Here is an 18872-nt window from a genome sequence, read left to right as displayed (position 1 = left end):
GGTGCTCAAACTTTTGAAAATGACTATCATATTTAAAGTCATCTAATGTTTGGACACACCTGACAGAAGGTTTGTTTTGTATAATCATAAAAACACTTGATCTGAAGTCTTATGCATTTTTTTCTAAGAAAAATATAAATAAATATAAACAAATAAATAAAATATTATAAAGCTGATAGTAAAAGGTAAATTGATGGTTTATTGACAATTTAAAGGATTTTTGGGAACAAGAGGAAGTTATGTATGCATTGCATGTATTGCAATTGATCTGTTACTCGCTGCTTTTCAGCATTCTGGATACTCATTCCATTTTAAATTCATTCTACTGTCTTACTTATTATGTAGTTGTCTATGTCTCTGTTCATCATCAAACATTTTCTCAATTTTACAGCTTCCTACAAACTGTTTAAAGCCTACAGATTATAAGCATCATATTGGAATCATTTTATACATGTATCTGCAACATCTGCCACAAAAAAAAAGACTTTTTTAATAGAAACTTTCTATGTTATGTCTGACTAGGCTATTCTGTCTCTCCTAGCTGGTTTAAACTTCCATAGTTACTTCATAGGACTGATGTGTCCACAGCTGTTCTTAAATTTGGAAGTTACACTCTCAGAAATAAAGGCATGAGATTGTCACAGGGGCAGTGCCTCTCTTGCCACTGGGGTGGTTCCCTCAAGGGTACATCTCAGTATCTTTAGTCAGGGAACCTAATTGTACCATAATCCATTGAAACTTGTATTGACTCCACACACCCCGTCTCGTCTCCAGGCTTTTTATTTTATCGTTCTGTTTTAAAACATTCGGTTATGAAAAGGTACAAACATCTACCTTTCACCTGGAAAAACTTATTTAAGGTTCACAATCAGACCTTAAAACCACTGTTGTATCTTTAAGGGCACATTTACATTGTTTGTACCTTGTTGAACAAAAAAATGTACCAGCACAGAACCTTTATTTCTAATAGTGTAAAATAAAAGAAAAAACATTTCAATGAGTAGGCGTGTCCAAACTTTTGACTGCTACTGTAATGTGAACTATGAAAGGAAACGTTTCCACCACTCTGCACATATTTGCCTGCCTAAGGTAATAACTACTCCACGGGTGAATGTGGAAATATGTCTGAAGTTTCGAGTGCTGAGTCTCAGGTTGCTAGCATAATGTATTATCTCACGCAAATCTAGGCTCAGTTCCCTCCCGTAGTTATGCTAATAAGTCAGACGGCTGAAAGTCTGGAGAAAAAGCTTAACAACCAACTCGGTCTGCACCAAACTCATAAAATCAGACTCACGCTGAGATCATAAGCCATTTCAAATAGACTGATCTAAAAAAGGGGACAAAAGCATGTACAGAACTCAGGCTACAGGAGGTGGCTGCTACTGTTTTTGGCTTAGCGATACACCTCTGCTCATCTCATTGATAACAGTGTGTCACACAGTGTCAGAAACCACACAAGCACATCTATCTGAGATGACTTAACAATTAAATTACCTTTATTTCTGAGAGTGTAGGATCCTTACCGGAATGCAGAACTTCAGAGAACTCAGAAGAGTTCTAGGGTAAGCTTTGTGCCAAGGAGCTCAGGTGCTCCTGATTTGTTCCCTTTTCTGTCTTTATTCTTCCTGTCAGTCAGAGAGTACGTTTGATTCATGAATCAGATTTTTCCTACATTGTCCAAGCCCTTAAGGATTACCTGAGCAAGATTAGGAACCAATCTATGTTCTTGTCTTTTACCTAACACAAAGTACACACCAATGAGCCAAAACAGAACGACCACCTGAGTAATATGCTGCTGGTCCTCTGTGTGCCACCAAAATGTCTCAGACCCCATGAGGCATGGTCTCTACAAGACCTCTGAAGGTGCCCTGTGGTATCTGGCAGCAGATCCTTTATGTCCTAGCACATACCACAGACGATTGATCGGATTGAGATCTAGAGAATTTGGAGACCAGGGCAACACCTTGAACACTGCCCAGAGCATCACACTCCCTCCACCAGCTTGTCTTCTTCCCACAGTGCATCCTGGTGCCATCATTTCCCCAGGAAAACAGGATACACATATACAGCCACATGCTGTAAAAGAAAACTGGAGACCAGGCGACCTTTTTTCATTGCTCCATCGTCCAGTTCTGGCACTTATGTGGCCATCATTAAAAATTTCTGTGTCTTGTGCCACGGTAGCCCTTCTGTTGGTTCAGACCAGATGGGATCGCCTTCGTTGTCCTCAAGAATTGATGAGCCTTTCACCAGTCCATCTCGGACCACTGTTGGAAGGTGCTCACCACTGCTGACCAGGAGCACCCCACAAGCCTTGTCGTTTCAGAGATGCTCCAGCTCAGTTAGCAGGCCATAACGATGACACTGTCGAAGTCACTCAGGGGCTTCACACCTGCCCATTTCTGCAGCATCCAACATGTCGACTATGAGAACCAGCTGTTCAACTACCATCTAATATATATATATATATATTAGATGGTAGGTGATATATGTGCCGTAACAATGGCACATGTGAAGATCTGGGATATATATATATATATATCCCAGATCTTCACATGTGCCATTGTTACGAGATAATCAATGTTAATCTTCATCTGTGAGCAGTCATGATGTGTTTATGAGGGCTTATGTGTTTGACCCAGCAGTTCTTATAGGTTTGGACAGTGAGCCAGTTTGCTGGACAGCTGTTTCTTAATTTCTTTTACATTTAATAAAGTAGTGTTTTATAATATTGCAGCACAATATTGCAGACTTTTAAAAATTATTTCTTGATGATTTTTCTAAATTAAATAACAGATACTATTGCTCATTCTTTAAAACAGATACCTTGCTCATTCTTTAATTAAAAAAGCTGTCAATGCTACTAAAAGAAGAGCCAATTGGGATCAGAAAAAATCATTTTTACTCGTGAGCTGACTCACCTGAAAAGAGCTATTCCTTTGCATTTTAATTTCAAACAGCAATCTTTACAGCACGCCAACAAATATTTATACAAAATGCTTTTTCCCCTAGTTTTAAGTCTATGCAATCAAATTAAATGCTCTGTTCAGGAGATTTTTCTGTTGTGTCAGAGGGCCACTTAGCTTCTGGTTGTTTCGCTTATCATCTACTTAGTTTCATTGTCAGCACACAAACTTCACATACTCAGCCCATATTGATATATAATATCACTGGCCAGTGCGCCAAAAGTGCTTAGCTGTGTCTGGTATTGGGTGTTTCTGTGATGCCTTTTTAACTATTGAGATCTACATTCACTGCTTTGAGACCACAGCAAAGGCAAAAGACGTGAGTCTTATGGCAAATCAGCTTCATTGAAAACAAGTCTGCATGTTTGTATTCACACATAATGAACACACATAATAAACTGTTGAGGTCAAAATTTGTTCTAACTTGGATGCTTGTAAATTAAACGCTCAAACTGTAGAGCCCTGGAAAGGCCATTTTTCCCACCTGGCCGCGGCTAACGATGAAGAGGGCGTCTCCTGGGCAGCCGTGTCGAATGATGTAGTCCCCCTCACTGTAATGAAACTGACAGAAAGGAGTGGGAGTGTGTGAATCATGGAAAAATATACTGCATCAGGGTTATTTCTAGCAATAATAAAGCATTGTGTAATATGATCAGAATTACTCCTCACTCATTGCTCATCTAAACAATTGGAGAAAATCTGATAAAAGGGCAGAAACTAAACTGCCAATTGATACCATATCTGTGTTTGGAAGCAGAAGATAAGATATTTTAACCCATTAAATGACCAGGGCCCAACGGCAGGCCCAAAGTTTTATTACACACTTCTATAAACTAAGAATAGCTCAGCCAGTTTACATTGAAGCCCCTGTAGTTACTGAATAATAAGCCTTAGTATGTAATAAGCCTGCGATTTTAAAGGGTTAATACGATTTGACTGTGATGAAAAGTTGTTAGTCTTGTTTTGCAGAAAAAAAAATTGCCATGTTTTTGTCATTTTTTGACATTGACTGTAACAGAAAAATGTCAGACCTAAGCTGACTGATACATGTAAACTGAATGTAAACATAATTCATTATGTAACAAAATATGTAATTAATTATAGTCAGTGTTGGAACAAAACCTCATATCTGAAAAAGGTCACTTTTAAGCATAAGGGGAAAAAAATAACATAGAAATTAATGGAGAAATTATTTATTCCAAGGAAATGTGGACGATTCCTATTGGTCCACTCATTATGAAATTTTGACCCAGTATATAGGGCAGCTGGTGATTTTAAATTATGTGAAAAAAGACTTTAGCCAATTTAATCCCAAATCCAGCCTCACCCAAACCCACTGTTTCACCCACACTGAACGTCCTCTAGATGAGAAAAAAATGTAGGTGAAAAAATTCTGACTATATATGTAAATGTGAAACAGAGCCATTTAAAAACACGACTGAAGATTATCAGCAGCCAATAATTTATACAATAAGAAAAAGAACCCTTCACTAGGCCCAGAACACACCTAGAGCGATAAGGTTAATTGCAGTGTGAGATTAACATGCAACCTATGAATAATTGAAACATGCTTGACAGATAATGGAGTAATGCTGCTTTAGCATGTGCCAGAAAACTTACTTTTACCAGCTTCGGTAAAAGTAGAGTACTTTAAGGATGTGGGGCTGTATTACAGAAACCTCCAATCTTTTGTCCTAAGTTAAGATCTGACAAGGTCAATGTAAGATTTTTTACAAATTCACAGGGGTGCCAATAAGGATTTATGGATGGGGGGCTAAGCCTTTATCAGGGGGCACTGGGGGTATGCTCCCCCAGGAGAAATGTCTGTTCATCATGAATTTTTAGAACAGGAATAGGCATGAAATTGATCAAAAATATACTATATGGTGAAGTAGTCACACAGTAGATTTATCTTCATACTTTTCATAATCAGAATTAGGCCCAGATCTAATATTATACAGACTTAAATGCTAACTACCCACCTACAACAGGCACTGATCAAGCAACAGCAGTGAAGTCAAGCAATTCCATCTTCTCTCTCTTTAAGTAACCTGCCGATCCTAAATATCATAGCTGTTTTTGAGAAATCATGTTAATTTTAGGTTATTTGTTCTTCAGCACTTATTTATGAGATATTCTGATAAGGACTCTTATTGTGAAAGCAGGGGCTAGTATGTGTGCAGAGCAGGAAGAATTGAGAGTCAGTCGAGAGCTGACGGCCAAGAAAGCAAGATGTAAGCTGAGGCGCACAGCGAACTGTCAGCAAAAGCTGAGCTTATGTGCGGCGTGGCTGTGGCCAACAACAGCTAGTTAATAAAGCACCACTACTAAGCTGTGTCTCTATTAATAGCAGTGAAGCCTACAATATGTTATTCAGCTCCTTCTCTCCCTCTTCTTGTCTGTGTTAAGTACCATGTTATTTACAAGAACTCAAATACAAGGCTTCGTTTTTTTACTGCACCAGGCAGAATCTTCTCATTCAACTGGTCTTCACCTGAGCTGCCTCCTCTCTTAAAGAAAATTTGTACGTCCATCTTCAAGTTGAGGATTTGACGGATATAAAACTGCATTATAATCATAACTATGTGACCTTTTTACTGACATTAACTTACCATAAACAACTGTCTGTGGTTAATACTGGTGATTATTTCAAATACTGAAGAGAAAAATATGAAAACAAAGAACATAAATAGCTGCCAATAACGTTATTCCCATCTCTTTCACTCATTCACACTCTCACTATCTGTGAAGTGTTCTAAAATGATTAAAATAGTTGGCTAATGTTAGTGCTATATCACCTACACCCTTTTGTTTACCTCACATAACTAAGGTTCCTAGCGTTAGCTAACAAGAAGCCAGTAAAACTCAATAGCCAGCTATATTTAGCATCATTTTAGCAGCATGTTTTAGTGTCCAGCTATCAATGTATGTTGTAAATTTGGAGACAGGATGGCACAGCTGAATGAAACAAACTACTGATGATTTAAATTAATAATGTACATTTAACTGGGGGGCTAAATAACATTTAGCGTTTAACATTTAACATAAAACTGGCCTAGCGATGCCCCTGCAAACTCATATTACAGAAGCAAATCTTATCTTACAACATTTTATCTCATGGCTACTACTGAGGTGATTGTTTCAAATACTGAAGAGAAATATGAAAACAAAGAATATAAAGAGCTGCCAATAATGTTATTCCTGTCTCTTTCACTCATTCACACTCTCACTATCTGTGAAGTGTTCTAAAATGATTCAAATAGTTGGCTAATGTTAATGCTATATCACCTACACCCTTTTGTTTACCTCACATAACTAAGGTAGCTAGCGTTAGCTAACAAGAAGCCAGTAAAACTCAATAGGCAGCTATATTTAGCATCATTTTAGCAGCATGTTTTAGTGCATTGGTGTTCTTGGAGACATGATGGCACAGCCGAATGAAAAAACTACCGATGATTTGAACTAATAATGTACATTTAACTGGGGGCTAAATAACATGTAGCATTTAACATTTAACATAAAAGTGGCCTAGCGATGCCCCTGCAAATTCATATTACAGAAGTAAATCTTATCTTACAGCATTTTATCTCAGTCTTAACATACTCAGTCGAAGGCGACAATCAACTGTCATGTCTGTTAGCAAGCAGCTGTCCACACACGCACAGCAGAAACATAAAGATGTAATCAAAATAAGGTTAAAAATGTAAGTTAGTTAGCTAGACAGCTACAGTTACTGATGTAAAAGAGGTTAAAACAAAACCAAAGTGCAATAAACTGGAAGTTATGAATATTGTGACATTGTCTGCTGTTTATCAGAGCATCAACGCTCCCCAGTTTCAGTTTACAAATGCATTAGCTGGTCTGCGAGCCGCATTAAAATTATTCCTCCTAATAAACAGCCATGTGTTCAGCTCTGCCTCCTTATTATTCATCACCATCTGTGGTAATATAGATAAATGTAACATCATTATGGGTCATTCTACAAAAACGTCCACTTTTCTATCTCTCCATGGGTGTCACTGGTGTTACCGATCCTCATTGGTGTTACACATAAAAAAGGTAACACCAGAGACATTTTAATGAAAAATGCATTATACAAAATGGCTGCTACAGAGCATCAAACCACATGTTGTCAGTCATGGAATGTCCACTAAAATATGTAATTTAATCCATTTGTATTCTATTTTTCCACAATTACCTAAGAGTAAAGTGGGTCACACCAGTGACGTCAACTAAGAGCTTCATATGAAATCATGAGCTAAATGAGAACATTTCTGATAACTGAAAGACACAGTGGACTCACCATGTGCTTTTTTCATAGATCCTTTAGAAAATAGGTAAAAAGAAGTCAAGTGATGTCATCAGTGTGATTTTTATTTCAAAATAAGAGATTTTTTGTTTCGCAGTAACACCAGTGACACGACTCCTGGGGAACTTTTATTATATATTTTATAATATTTATTTGGCATTTGTTTTCTTTAGGTCATTTAATGTATATATTCCACAGTCATGTATAGAATATTGTAATTAAAATAGCAGAAAAACATATTTTTTACTTCAAAATATGGCCTCACCCTGTGACATGACTGTGGGGACGAGATCTTCTGTGGTACTTGGAATTCTAGATGAGTGATTTAAAAACTAATATTGCTAAACTGCTCAAGAAGGTCTAATTGTTAAAATACCTTATTGTGTTATTTTAAAATATAAATAAATTGTAACCCTGACATGTTTTTTTTAAGTGTAATCTATCTGTAAACACTAGGGACACAACAATGGACGTTTCTGTAGAATGACCCTTAAGCCAGTTATAGGGAACCAAACTGCGTGTTAAAAATGATAGAAATGGACGATTAAAGCAGACAATTAGGGACACCACTGGGGCTGTCCTAAAGCTAGGACAGTATTTAGGACTTTCTGTCTAGCTAGGACGTTTCTGTAATACTGCTTTCCTATGTGGAGTTAGGATAAGATAATAAACATAAGAGCTGTTATTATGTAATAGCTACTGTCCTAAATCCAGTCCTAACTGAAGTTGTCATGGTGACTAAACAGATAAGACTTCAGAGTTAGGCTGTTTCTGTAACACTGCCCCAGATCTCCAATTTAGCATGCAGCTTTTTCACTGGCAAGCATGCTTATATTTTATTAAGACTAATACCAGCCTTACACTGCAGTTCTTCAGCTCAGTTCTGTTCCTGACCATACAGACGAGTCAACACTGCTTCTGCAGGAATCAAACACTGGGCCGTGCGTGTGCTGAGTGAGAATGAGCTCCTGCAGCCCAGAAAAACTGAATCAGGATTGACACTCTCGCTCTTAGATATGTGATAGTGTGAGAATCTGAACTCCATTTCATCTGTAATGCCTCTAAACAAGTTTCTACAAAAGACAGCTCTTGTTTACATGATTTTCCAGCAGAGACTAAAAAAGGCTTTTCATTGGTGATTCATCAGCACTGCAATTTAGTCCAAGACTAGGCTTAATGAGGCCACTGATCCAATTCGTCCAAAAGTATCCAGACACCTGCTTGACCACCATTTCTTCTGAAATCAAGGGTATTAAGAAGAAGCTCAACAGCATCTACTCTTCTGGGAGGGCTTTACACTAGATGCTGGAACACTGCTGTGAGGACTTGATTGCATTCAGGCACAAGAGCATTAGCGAGGTCTTGGGCAGTTAGGCTTGGTTGGAAAATAGTACTCCAACTCATCCCCAAGCAAAGATGTTCACAAGTCTAAAGTTGTGAACTTTAGTTAACTGTAATAATGTTATTAGCTTTAGGCCTTACTTTGCACCCTATAAAACAAACACAGTGCAAGCTAGCCAGGCTACACGCTATCCAAACTATGGGCTAATCAGTCTTTCTGGGTGTGTTTTAAGGTGTCATAAAATTTGAGGTTGTTTTGCCAGTTTTGATGCATTTACTGCACACCGTGCTTTGATTATGTCCATCAGATTGAAGGTTTTTGTAAAAGATGTATCTAAAGCCACATACTGAGCCTGACACTGCTGTAAGAGAATGCTGCGATAAATGACGGTCATTAAAGTGACAGACAAAGTCGCACACAGAACATAAGAAATAAGAAAATGTTTCATTCATTTACTGCATAACTTGAGGCTACTGGGTGGTCTTAACTGTTTTTGTTCATGGTTTTTTCCCCCCAGGCTTTAATTTAGAGTCTGTCAACATTAGACTCAGGTGCAACTGAGCTCATTCTATCATTCTAAAGGTATCAGATGGAGCTCCAATACTCCAGAGAATACAGTTCCATTGCTCTACAGCCCAATGCTGGGGGGCTTTATATGCCACTATACTCCACAGCTGATGCTTGGTATTAGGGATGGTGACATTAAGCTCATGTGCAGCCACTCCACAGCATCTCATTCTATTAGTCAATGCTTTCTCTCAGTCCATTAGTCAACGCTTTTCTATGGAGATTATACAAGTATGATCAATGACCATGACCACGAGCAATGGGTGCACCTTAAAGTAGCTGAAATCAGTCATTTAAAGGGGCAAATAACATGTTTGGTTGGTCTTCAAAGTGAAAGTAGGTTCACATCCTCTACAAAGAACAAACATCTGCACATTGTAATGCACAATTAACATATTGGGAAAAAACAAAACATAAAATGCAGCTCGTGCAAAAGTTATGGCACGTTTTATATTTTATATATTTTTTCACGTATATTAAACTCAGCAAATAAATAGAAATTGTGCTCTGAAATTTGCAGAAAATGTCCATATTTAAGTGTGTTCCCTGTTCCTTTGTAGAAAATCAACAAAACATGTAACATGTAAAACATTTGACCAGGGTGTTTAAACTTTCGCACATCACTGCATGACTTGGTCACACGTTATTTGGATAGTCCCCTACAGATAATCTAAATATACTTATATCACTAGCAAATTTTTTGGTGATACTCAATTGATTATCAGTAACATTGAGGAAGTGGACAGATTTAATAGAATCTTTCCTGTGTAATTTCAAATTCAGTTGAATCTAAAGATATTTAGTCCAAAATTAGTTAAAAATAGACTAAGCATCTACAGTGGACCATCCAAATAAAGTGTAACCCATGATTTATTTGCTTTTTAATGGTCCGAACTGCTATTGTAAATCTGTAAATGAAAAATCAGTTGTCTATTTAAATTAAATAAAATCAAAGTGCTACACTGGACGTACGAGGGAACTGGCTATTTAGCACAGCTCATGGGTAATTAAGCTACCACATTTTAGTATTAGTGTAGTATCAACAAACTTACTTGCCCTATATGTGTAAAATCGCAACACACATTGGCCAAAATCGACATAATGAATTGTCCAACTGCCAGTTTCATGTTTGGAGCAAAAATCTGTGGATTCCCTGCACTTTTCAGTTACATAAGAAATATTTCACTACCATAAAGCAGCTATGTTCTAATATTTTGGGTATATTTAGCTTCAACACTCAGCTTCATGTTCATCAAACTGCAGACTGTGTTGAGTTTTCTTCTTAATTGTTAACTCTTTTGGCCCACCTGAATGGTTTGAGCACTGATTAGTGCTGACATAACAACAAGAGGCTCAAATGTGTTAGGTCTGGTATTGTCATAGAACCTATGTGTGAAACACAAGGCCTGTGGGTCAGATCAGGCCCTCTAAATTATTTTATTTTTCTATTAATATTAGCCCATTTCCCAATGCACTGCACTACAATTCTCAGCAGGCCAACCAAAATAAACACCTGGCTAACTAAAAAAAAACTCAGCTAGCTAAAAAAATAAGCAAAACAAAATTGGACAGTGAACGCAGGGGTTTTTGAGACAGGTGGGAGCTCAAATACTTTTTTATATGGCCCTTTAGTGAGTTTGACACCCCTGATCTAGAAGGTGGAGCTTTTGTCAGCTGTTCAGTTTTGCTGCTTTCCAAAGAAAATGGGTAGATCTAAATAGCTTTTTCTCAGGCAGTATACATGGACCACCTTTGTGGAATCTTTTGTATATAGACACAGTGATAGACATACCTCCTCCAGAGCATCCGAGACTTTAATGAGAATGTCGTCAGGCAGGGCACAGAGCAACGGCACACTGAAGAGAAAGAAAAACAAATGAGTGTGGGTCTTCTAGCACATCAGTGCTATGCCTGAAAAGCTGCCTCAGTCAGTTTGGTGAGTGGGTCTGCCCCACTGCGTAATGTCCATCACTGTCTCTTAGACGAGGAAAATTGCGTTTGAGCAGGATTATGGAGGTACGAGGGAAAATTACACATTGTTGAAAGGAAAATCACGTTTCTCAGTGAATGGGTTGTTCCAAGGCCTAGCATTGTGTGCGTTTCTATAGGAATGGTAACTATGGTTATGACCTGCGGAGAACATCCAGATTCTGAGTGATTCTCAGAAGGCCGCTCCTCTGCATGATTCTCTGAAACATCTGACGCTCAATCACCCACAATTTACTACTCGTCAGGGCTGGAGAGAGAGAGAGAGAGAGAGAGAGAGAGAGAGAGAGAGAGAGAGAGAGAGAGACAACCAAATCAACTGAATGGACATGAATGCTGTCTTGTCATTACTTGAACACTGTCATCTGCAATCTTTTCAAAGAGCTACAAATAAGACAAGTAGGACTGTCGCAAAATAAGCATTATCAGGCCTTCTGCAGACGTTAGCAAATTCAGTGTCCTTTAAAGTCATTTTGAAGCTACTTTTAAAAAATGTGGAGACCTCTTGATGCTTTTGCAGCACTTGAAACTTGTAACAGACATTCAAGAAGCATATTCTTTACTTTGTATGTTGGTTTACAGTGAATTCTTCAGCAAAGCCTAACTGCATATTATTGAAGGAGCATGTTAGCCTGTTAGCTGTCTCTCTGCTGTTCAGCCTAGACCTAGCTAAGCAAAACCTTTTACTTCACACTCACTTTGTACACAACATTTATACCAGTAAACATTATTTTATCACTTACATGAAAATTGTGACTATAAACATACATATATTCTTGAGATCCTGCTGGTGTGGGTTTCCTCTCTTTCAGTGATGAACCAATTGAGGGGCTAACAGCTCCCCTTGTGGAAAATCTGCTAAACACAGCTAAGCTGTTATATGATATCTGCAATATTGCATCAGCATTGCATGAACAGCGTTGACAAACAGAGCTTTGATGTAAAGAATAACACTGAAAGAAATCGGTGCCAAAATTAGTTCTTTGATGCCATAATAAATGGTAGAACCATAGTAAAGGTACACCAATTAAAGTCTTTTTTCCCAGAACTAACTCCAAGCCAAGAACCATTCATTTGTAATAGGTAATTCCAACAATTCTTGAACAATTCAGCAAAGTGACATATTTAAGATGAATATGAGTCTGAAGAACCTTCTCAAAGTTTAAAGAACTTCCACTTATCCTAACCCTAACCTAAACCTCAACCCAAAACCTAATCCTAACCCTCACCCTGGCCCTAATCCTAACTCTCACCTTAACCAAAACTTAATACTTAAATACTTAATCCAGTGAAGCTGCAGTTGCAGAGTGTTCAGCAGTGTGTCTATAACAGCTTGTTGAGGATGTGGAGATGGTCAGTATTAAACCTGTTACGTGTTCAGTACCTCTCAGATTAACATCTACAGATATGAACTTGGACCCTCCAAATAAAGTGAAAAACAACTGAATTGAGTGGATTATAAACCAGTTTTATTCACGCAGTTAATTAAAAGTCCCTTGATAACATACTGGATGTATTCACTGCTACATCATTGATATGTTGTTGATGTTACTGAAAGTCTGTTGATTGTTTATTTCATCTAAAACGAACCACTCAAAACACAGAGCCGAAACAGTTCCAACATTGTACCTAAAACGTATTTAACCCTATTTCAGCATTATGAACATTAAAAGAAAGCTCAGTCGTCTGTGTGAACAAATGGCTATATTTGTGTTGTAGACATGGTGACTCCTGGTTCCTATCACCACCACAGTCAAGAAACCTGAGTGAGATCTTTGCAATGCATCATTACACATCAACTCGGAATGACTTTGCTTACATCATGACGACCGAATTGAGCAGAAATGTCAGTGCAGTTCCCCTTTAAGATCATCCATAACTAACACACAGAGTGAACAGGTAAGTCAACTCCACATTAAAGTTCTCGGCCACGTTTGGGACACTGCAGATGCTGTGAATGAATGAAGTGGCCCTGGCCCACAGAGAGTAACCTCTCACTGCCCAGCTGCCTGCTGACCTGTTTCTGCCACGACTCCATTTCTGTCAAAACACAGAAAGGAAAGCTGAGAATAGAGTGTTCCTTCTCTTCCTCCCCCTCCCCCACCCCCCCGTCTTCTCTTCCAGACTTCTTTTTGAATTAATAATGATACATTTTAATTGAGTCTAATGACTCCAGCAGAAGAAATAGCTGCAGTCCTCTCTTTCCTCCCCATAAGACATGTTCTCTGTGGATGTGTTTAATGTTCAGCTAGTCTGTAGGTTTCCTCCTCAGTAATTATGCTCATTCGGAATGCCAGCGGACCACTGGAACAGCACACAGTCCATAACCTAATTGTCATTTTAGACGCTGTGGGACTGACATTTTCAAATGGCAATTTAGGGATTTTCATAATCTAAACTTCATTAAGGAAGAAACCTACCTGTTTGAATTCCTTCGACCGGGAATTATCTGAAATCAGCGGTGGTCAAAACGCAGCAGATGTGAATGCTAATTAAACGTCTCTAGTGTTCATAGCCTTATTCAACATACAGGCAAATCTGAAGGCAAAACTCCCAAAGTTCCCAAATACATGTATTCATACACATACATGTACAACCCCATTTCCAGAAAAGTTGGGACGCTGTGCAAAATGTACATTAAAACAAAATGGAATGATGTGCAAATCATTTAAACCCTATATTTATTTGACATACTACAAAGACAACATATCAAATGTTGACACTGAGAAATGTTATTGTTTTTTGAAAAATGTATGCCCATTTTGAATGTGATGAAAGCAACACGTTCCAAAAAGTTTCTGTCACTGAAAACATATGGCACTTAATGAAACAAGAAATACGACAAAAGAGACCCTGAACTGTTGAGCAGCTGAAATCCTATATCAAACAAGAACGGGAAACAATATTTCACTGTAAAAACTAAAGCAGTTGATCTCCTCAGCTCCCAAACGCTTACAGAGTGTTGTTAAAAGAAGAGGTGATGCAACACAGTGGTAAACCTGCCCCCGTCCCAACTTTTTTGGAACGTGTTGCTGCCATCAAATTCAAAATGGGCAAATATTTTTCAATAAAATTTCTAATTTTTAGCATTTAATATGTTGTCTTTGTACCTTTTTCAAATAAATATGGGTTTTAATGATTTGCACATCATTGCATTTTGTTTTCATTTACATTTTGCACAGTGTCCCAACTTTTTTGGAAATGGGGTTGTATTTTAAAAAGCTGAAAATGCTTGATTTGCAGTTAAATGATCATCAATAATATCAGTTATAAAAGTAAATACAGAAAAAAACGGGATAATACTGATATTTGTGCACATCAATCCTTGTACCTAAGCGAATGTACTTAATTTCTTACTTTTACTTGCACATCATGCGTCTCTCCGGAACTGCAGCCGAATCGGCCGCTTCGGACTGCACTTCCTAGAACCCCTCGCTCACTCATGTGACTCAGGATGACTCTCCAGACTTCTAATCATCTCCACCTATTCTTATGTGTGTTTAACCTCTATATTTCTCATGGCGAAGTATCGTCACCGTTTGCTGTGCATGCCGAGCTTTTCTCTATGTTAGTACGTCTCTTTCTGTGTATGACTCGTTTTCGCCTTGTCCTTTTGCTCTGTTTTGGATCTTCAGTTTTCAAAGTTATCTTTCTGGTTTACGAGTTTGTTTTTGGTTCACCCCTTTATTAATAAAGCTCTTAAAACTTGCCTCGTCTGCGAGCGTCTGGTTCCGTCTGCCGCCGTTACAGCACACTGATATCTATAAATGCTGTGGGACTATTACTGTTCCTCATAAAGGTGCAATTTGTAAGATTTTTAGTTTAAAACGTTCCAAAATTAACCGAAATGATCAACAAAATGTGAAGAAATAACAGTTTTGATGTTATGTCATTGTATCATGTTGCAGAGATACCTACTGAAGTTAGCATGCTAATCAGCTAGCCCTGGTGTGTCCTGTCTCGTAATACCAGTTTGTACCTCGAGATAGTGAGTCACTGTAGCATCAAGTAAACGCAATGATGGCTGAAGCTCTTGGCAAGCTACCATTATCACCACCGCCACTCGCTCCTGGCAAGGAATTATGTTCGGCAGCAACGTTTCTTCTAGGCTGGTAAGTAAACAACTGTCAATACTAGCAATTGTTAATTAGCAATAGCAGTTTAGCGAGGAGACAAATGGGAGGACGCACTGTGCATTTCCTTGTTTCTTATGATAAGGGGTGGGCACTACAACTTTCTGGTGATATGTTACGCCACTATTTATTTGGAGTGTAGAGTATGAATTTGACAGGTTGCTTTATCTTAACTATTGCTTCCTTAAAGACTTCTGCATTTGGCCAGTAGCTACACCAACTATTAGGACAACCACTGGCTCATGAGCCTGTTGAATACTTATTTTTTATTAGGTCATATATGAGGTCAAACTGGGGCATGTTCTTTGCAAATGATATGTAAATAGGGCACCAGTGCACAGGCGCTTGATTTCGCACACTGAAGCTGATTAATCCTTTAAGGTCATGGCAAAAAAGTGGCTTTTTTGGCAGTTTATCTTTACTTTTCCATTATTAATGAGATTTCCAAACACTGTAGGTGCATTTATATGAAATGTACAGAGTGTGATCTAACAAAGCCGTTTTTTTTTTCAGTTTGTTTCACAAGCTATCCTTTTTCCTGAGCCTGCTTTGAATGAGCTCATCCATTCACTGGCAAAAATAACATGGTGTATCCAACAATGAAGGGAGACTCCTGCATCTTTTACGCAGTGATCACAGGAGCACATGGAAAGCTCTGGTTCAACAAGCTGAAACTAATCAAACGATTCCAACAGGGACATGCTTGCTGCTTATTTTATATGGTGGCAGATTTAAATGACTGGCCTTCTTTTCTTGGGCCCATTAGCAGGCCTGTTGCATTCATGTGGTTAAGGATTCTGAAGTAGCCTACGCGATTTCAGTCACTTTTTGACATAGTTATGATTTTAGCAATGCGCTATCTACACATTTCCATGTTTATTGATAACAGTGTGCCATACTGTATTAGAAACCACATAAACAACACTATTTAAAATTTCTTAACTCAACATGGTTTCAGGCAAATGTGTGGTGTTTAGATAGGCTGTTTGCACAATGCTAATTAATTTAAGTTCGCTTTCCTTACTTGTTAGCTACATTAGCCTTGAAGCTTCAGTGTAAAACAAGAGAACTCCAACACCAACGTCAGTGCAGCAGCGTGAACTTTCGGGAGTGCCTATTCCAACATAAATGATGGAGCTAACCTAACTTTGTGTAAATAGACCACAGTATAGAAATATGTACAGATATGTAGTTATGACTGACGTGTCTTTTTCTGAATTTATACAAACACTATTTCATTTTATAGTAAATTTGTTTTTGCTAGTTTATGTTTATGAACAGAGACCTACAGATGCAATATAGTAAAGGAAAACACATTTGTGAACCTGAGTTTAAAGTTGTTATAAAATTTTAACTTGTAATTAAGTTGCAAATAAATCTTAAACTGAAACTTTTAGGTTATTTCAGAGCCACTCAGTTCTACCTAATGGAAACTGTTTGCCTTCAGTGTTTTGTGCTTATGATCATTTAAATAGACATCAGAGTCAGACTTATTAATGACACTCTATTAAAAGACTGGTTTACCAAGAGTGACACTGGAGTATTTTCACCTAAAATGAGTTAATGAAGCAGAGTCTTGTTCCAAAAATGGTAACAGGACATTAAAGTCATAATTAATCTTTTAGTACTTTTACTTTTTGATACTTAAGTACATTTGTATGCAAATACTTTTGTACTTTTACTCAAGTGGAAGTCTAAAGGGAGGAACTTCTACTTTTACTGGAGTAATATTTTACCTTGGGTATCTCTACTTTAACTCAAGTACATGATTTGTGTACTTCGTCCAGCACTAGCGGCAACATATTCTATAAGATGCGGTGGTGCTTTATGTATCTTGGAGGTACCATGTGTCAGCCTTTCCCCCCATCCAGCTTGGTAGCCTGGTGTGGCAGGGGGACCTAGCTAGTGGGTGAAAATAGCCGTGACCTAATTTGGTTTAAAAAAAAAAGGATTATTTTATAATTGTGCCGCTGACTACAGTCAGACGCTTATTGATCCAAATGATGAGGAACTTTCGCAGCATTATCAGCTGTGGTGGAATTCAAACTGTGAAGCAGTCAAATGGAACTTATCGGGTCCTGAAGTGAAGCGATTAGACCTGTGGGTGTACACCTGGCCGACGATAAAGCCAACAGTGTGAAATCTTTTCAGCTGAGAAAACCCGAATAGTAAGTTCATCGTTCACCCTGACCTTTGTAGATGCCATTATGTGAATGGCAGGGCAAGAGAAAGAGACAGAGGGAGAGGAAGAGAGAGAAACGCAATTTCAGGTTGTCACTCAAGCCCAGTACAGAAGCGCTGAAAGTAGGGAGGAGGTGGAAAAGGGTGTTGAGGAAATAGATTGAGAAATTTTTCAGCGAGGTGACGGAGGGAGGGGGCAAAAAAAAAGAGAGAAAAAGACAGTGAGAATTGGAAGAGGTGATAGACTAGAAGATAAAAGTGCCAGACAATCAAAGTCGACACTCAGAAACTAAGGCTATACAGAGAGAGAGTGACAGAGAGAGAGAGAGAAAGAGGAACTGACAAATTTGATAGCAATAGTATGTATTTTAAATATGTAGTATGCATTATTGCATGGAGTTCATTTTAAGTATGCAGTATCCATGTATATGTAGTATGTAACATGCATTATTATGCAGGATGTAGTATTGCATAGTATGCATTTTAAATATGTAGTATGCATATAATATATTTTATGTATTTTAGGCATGTAGTGTGCATGTATAGTATGCAGTATGCATGCATATATAGTACTGTCTCTAGAATTAATTTTAAGTAGGTAGCGTGCATCCATAGGTAGTATGCATTTAATTCATATATATCACTGCAAGTAGTGTGCATTTTAAGTATACAGTGTGCATTCATTTATAGTACTACATGCACCTTTATGTACACATATCTACATATTACATCTGCATAATAGATGCATTTTAAGCATGTATATGTAGCACGTAGTATACACTTAAAGTATGTTTTATACACCTACAAACCACAAAATATCTACATATCACGTAGGTATGTAGCATGCATTTACATCTAGTAGACAGTATGCATTTAAAATGTGTATACACTACATATAGATGCATGCTACTATACATAAAGATGGGTGCTATATTAATAGTAGTCACATGCAGTATGCACTTTGAGTGTGTTATGCACCATAACGTAGTACGGATTTGAGGTATGTAGTGTGCACTTTAAGTATATAGTATGCATCTGTATGTAGTATGCAGCATACATCTATATGCAGTATGTATTTTAAGTATGCATTACGCATCTGTATGTTGTCTGTAGCATGCATTATTATGCAGTACCTAATATGCATTGTAAGCAAGTAGTATTAGAGGATGTGTGTGTGTATTTAAAGTCTGTACTGTGCACCCAAATGTATGTCATCACTGTATTCAGAACACATTTTAAGTATACATTTAAAATACATAGAATGCATCTATATGTAGTAAGCAGTGTACATTTTAAGTATGTTGTGTGCACCTACATACTACATAATATGTACATATTAAATATGTATTTTAAGTATGTAGCATGCATTTATATTTAGTAGATAGTAT

The 18872-nt window shown here is 37.8% G+C and overlaps 1 protein-coding gene across 1 annotated transcript in view; it reads right to left on the bottom strand.

Annotated features, from left to right (window-relative positions):
- The window catches only part of prkg1l (protein kinase cGMP-dependent 1, like), a 58871-nt gene that overhangs the window by 18919 nt on the left and 21080 nt on the right, over window positions 1-18872 (bottom strand). Inside the window, exons 6-8 of the mRNA XM_036578520.1 lie at window positions 11315-11420; window positions 10977-11040; window positions 3451-3528 (exon numbers count right to left, since the gene is read on the bottom strand). Of these exons, the coding sequence (XP_036434413.1) occupies window positions 3451-3528; window positions 10977-11040; window positions 11315-11420 (248 nt within the window). The remainder of the gene's footprint in view (window positions 1-3450; window positions 3529-10976; window positions 11041-11314; window positions 11421-18872) is intronic.

This window comes from Colossoma macropomum, unplaced genomic scaffold, assembly GCF_904425465.1.
Source record: "Colossoma macropomum unplaced genomic scaffold, Colossoma_macropomum, whole genome shotgun sequence".
NCBI lineage: Eukaryota > Metazoa > Chordata > Actinopteri > Characiformes > Serrasalmidae > Colossoma > Colossoma macropomum.
This window is presented reverse-complemented; position numbering and strand designations above follow the sequence as displayed.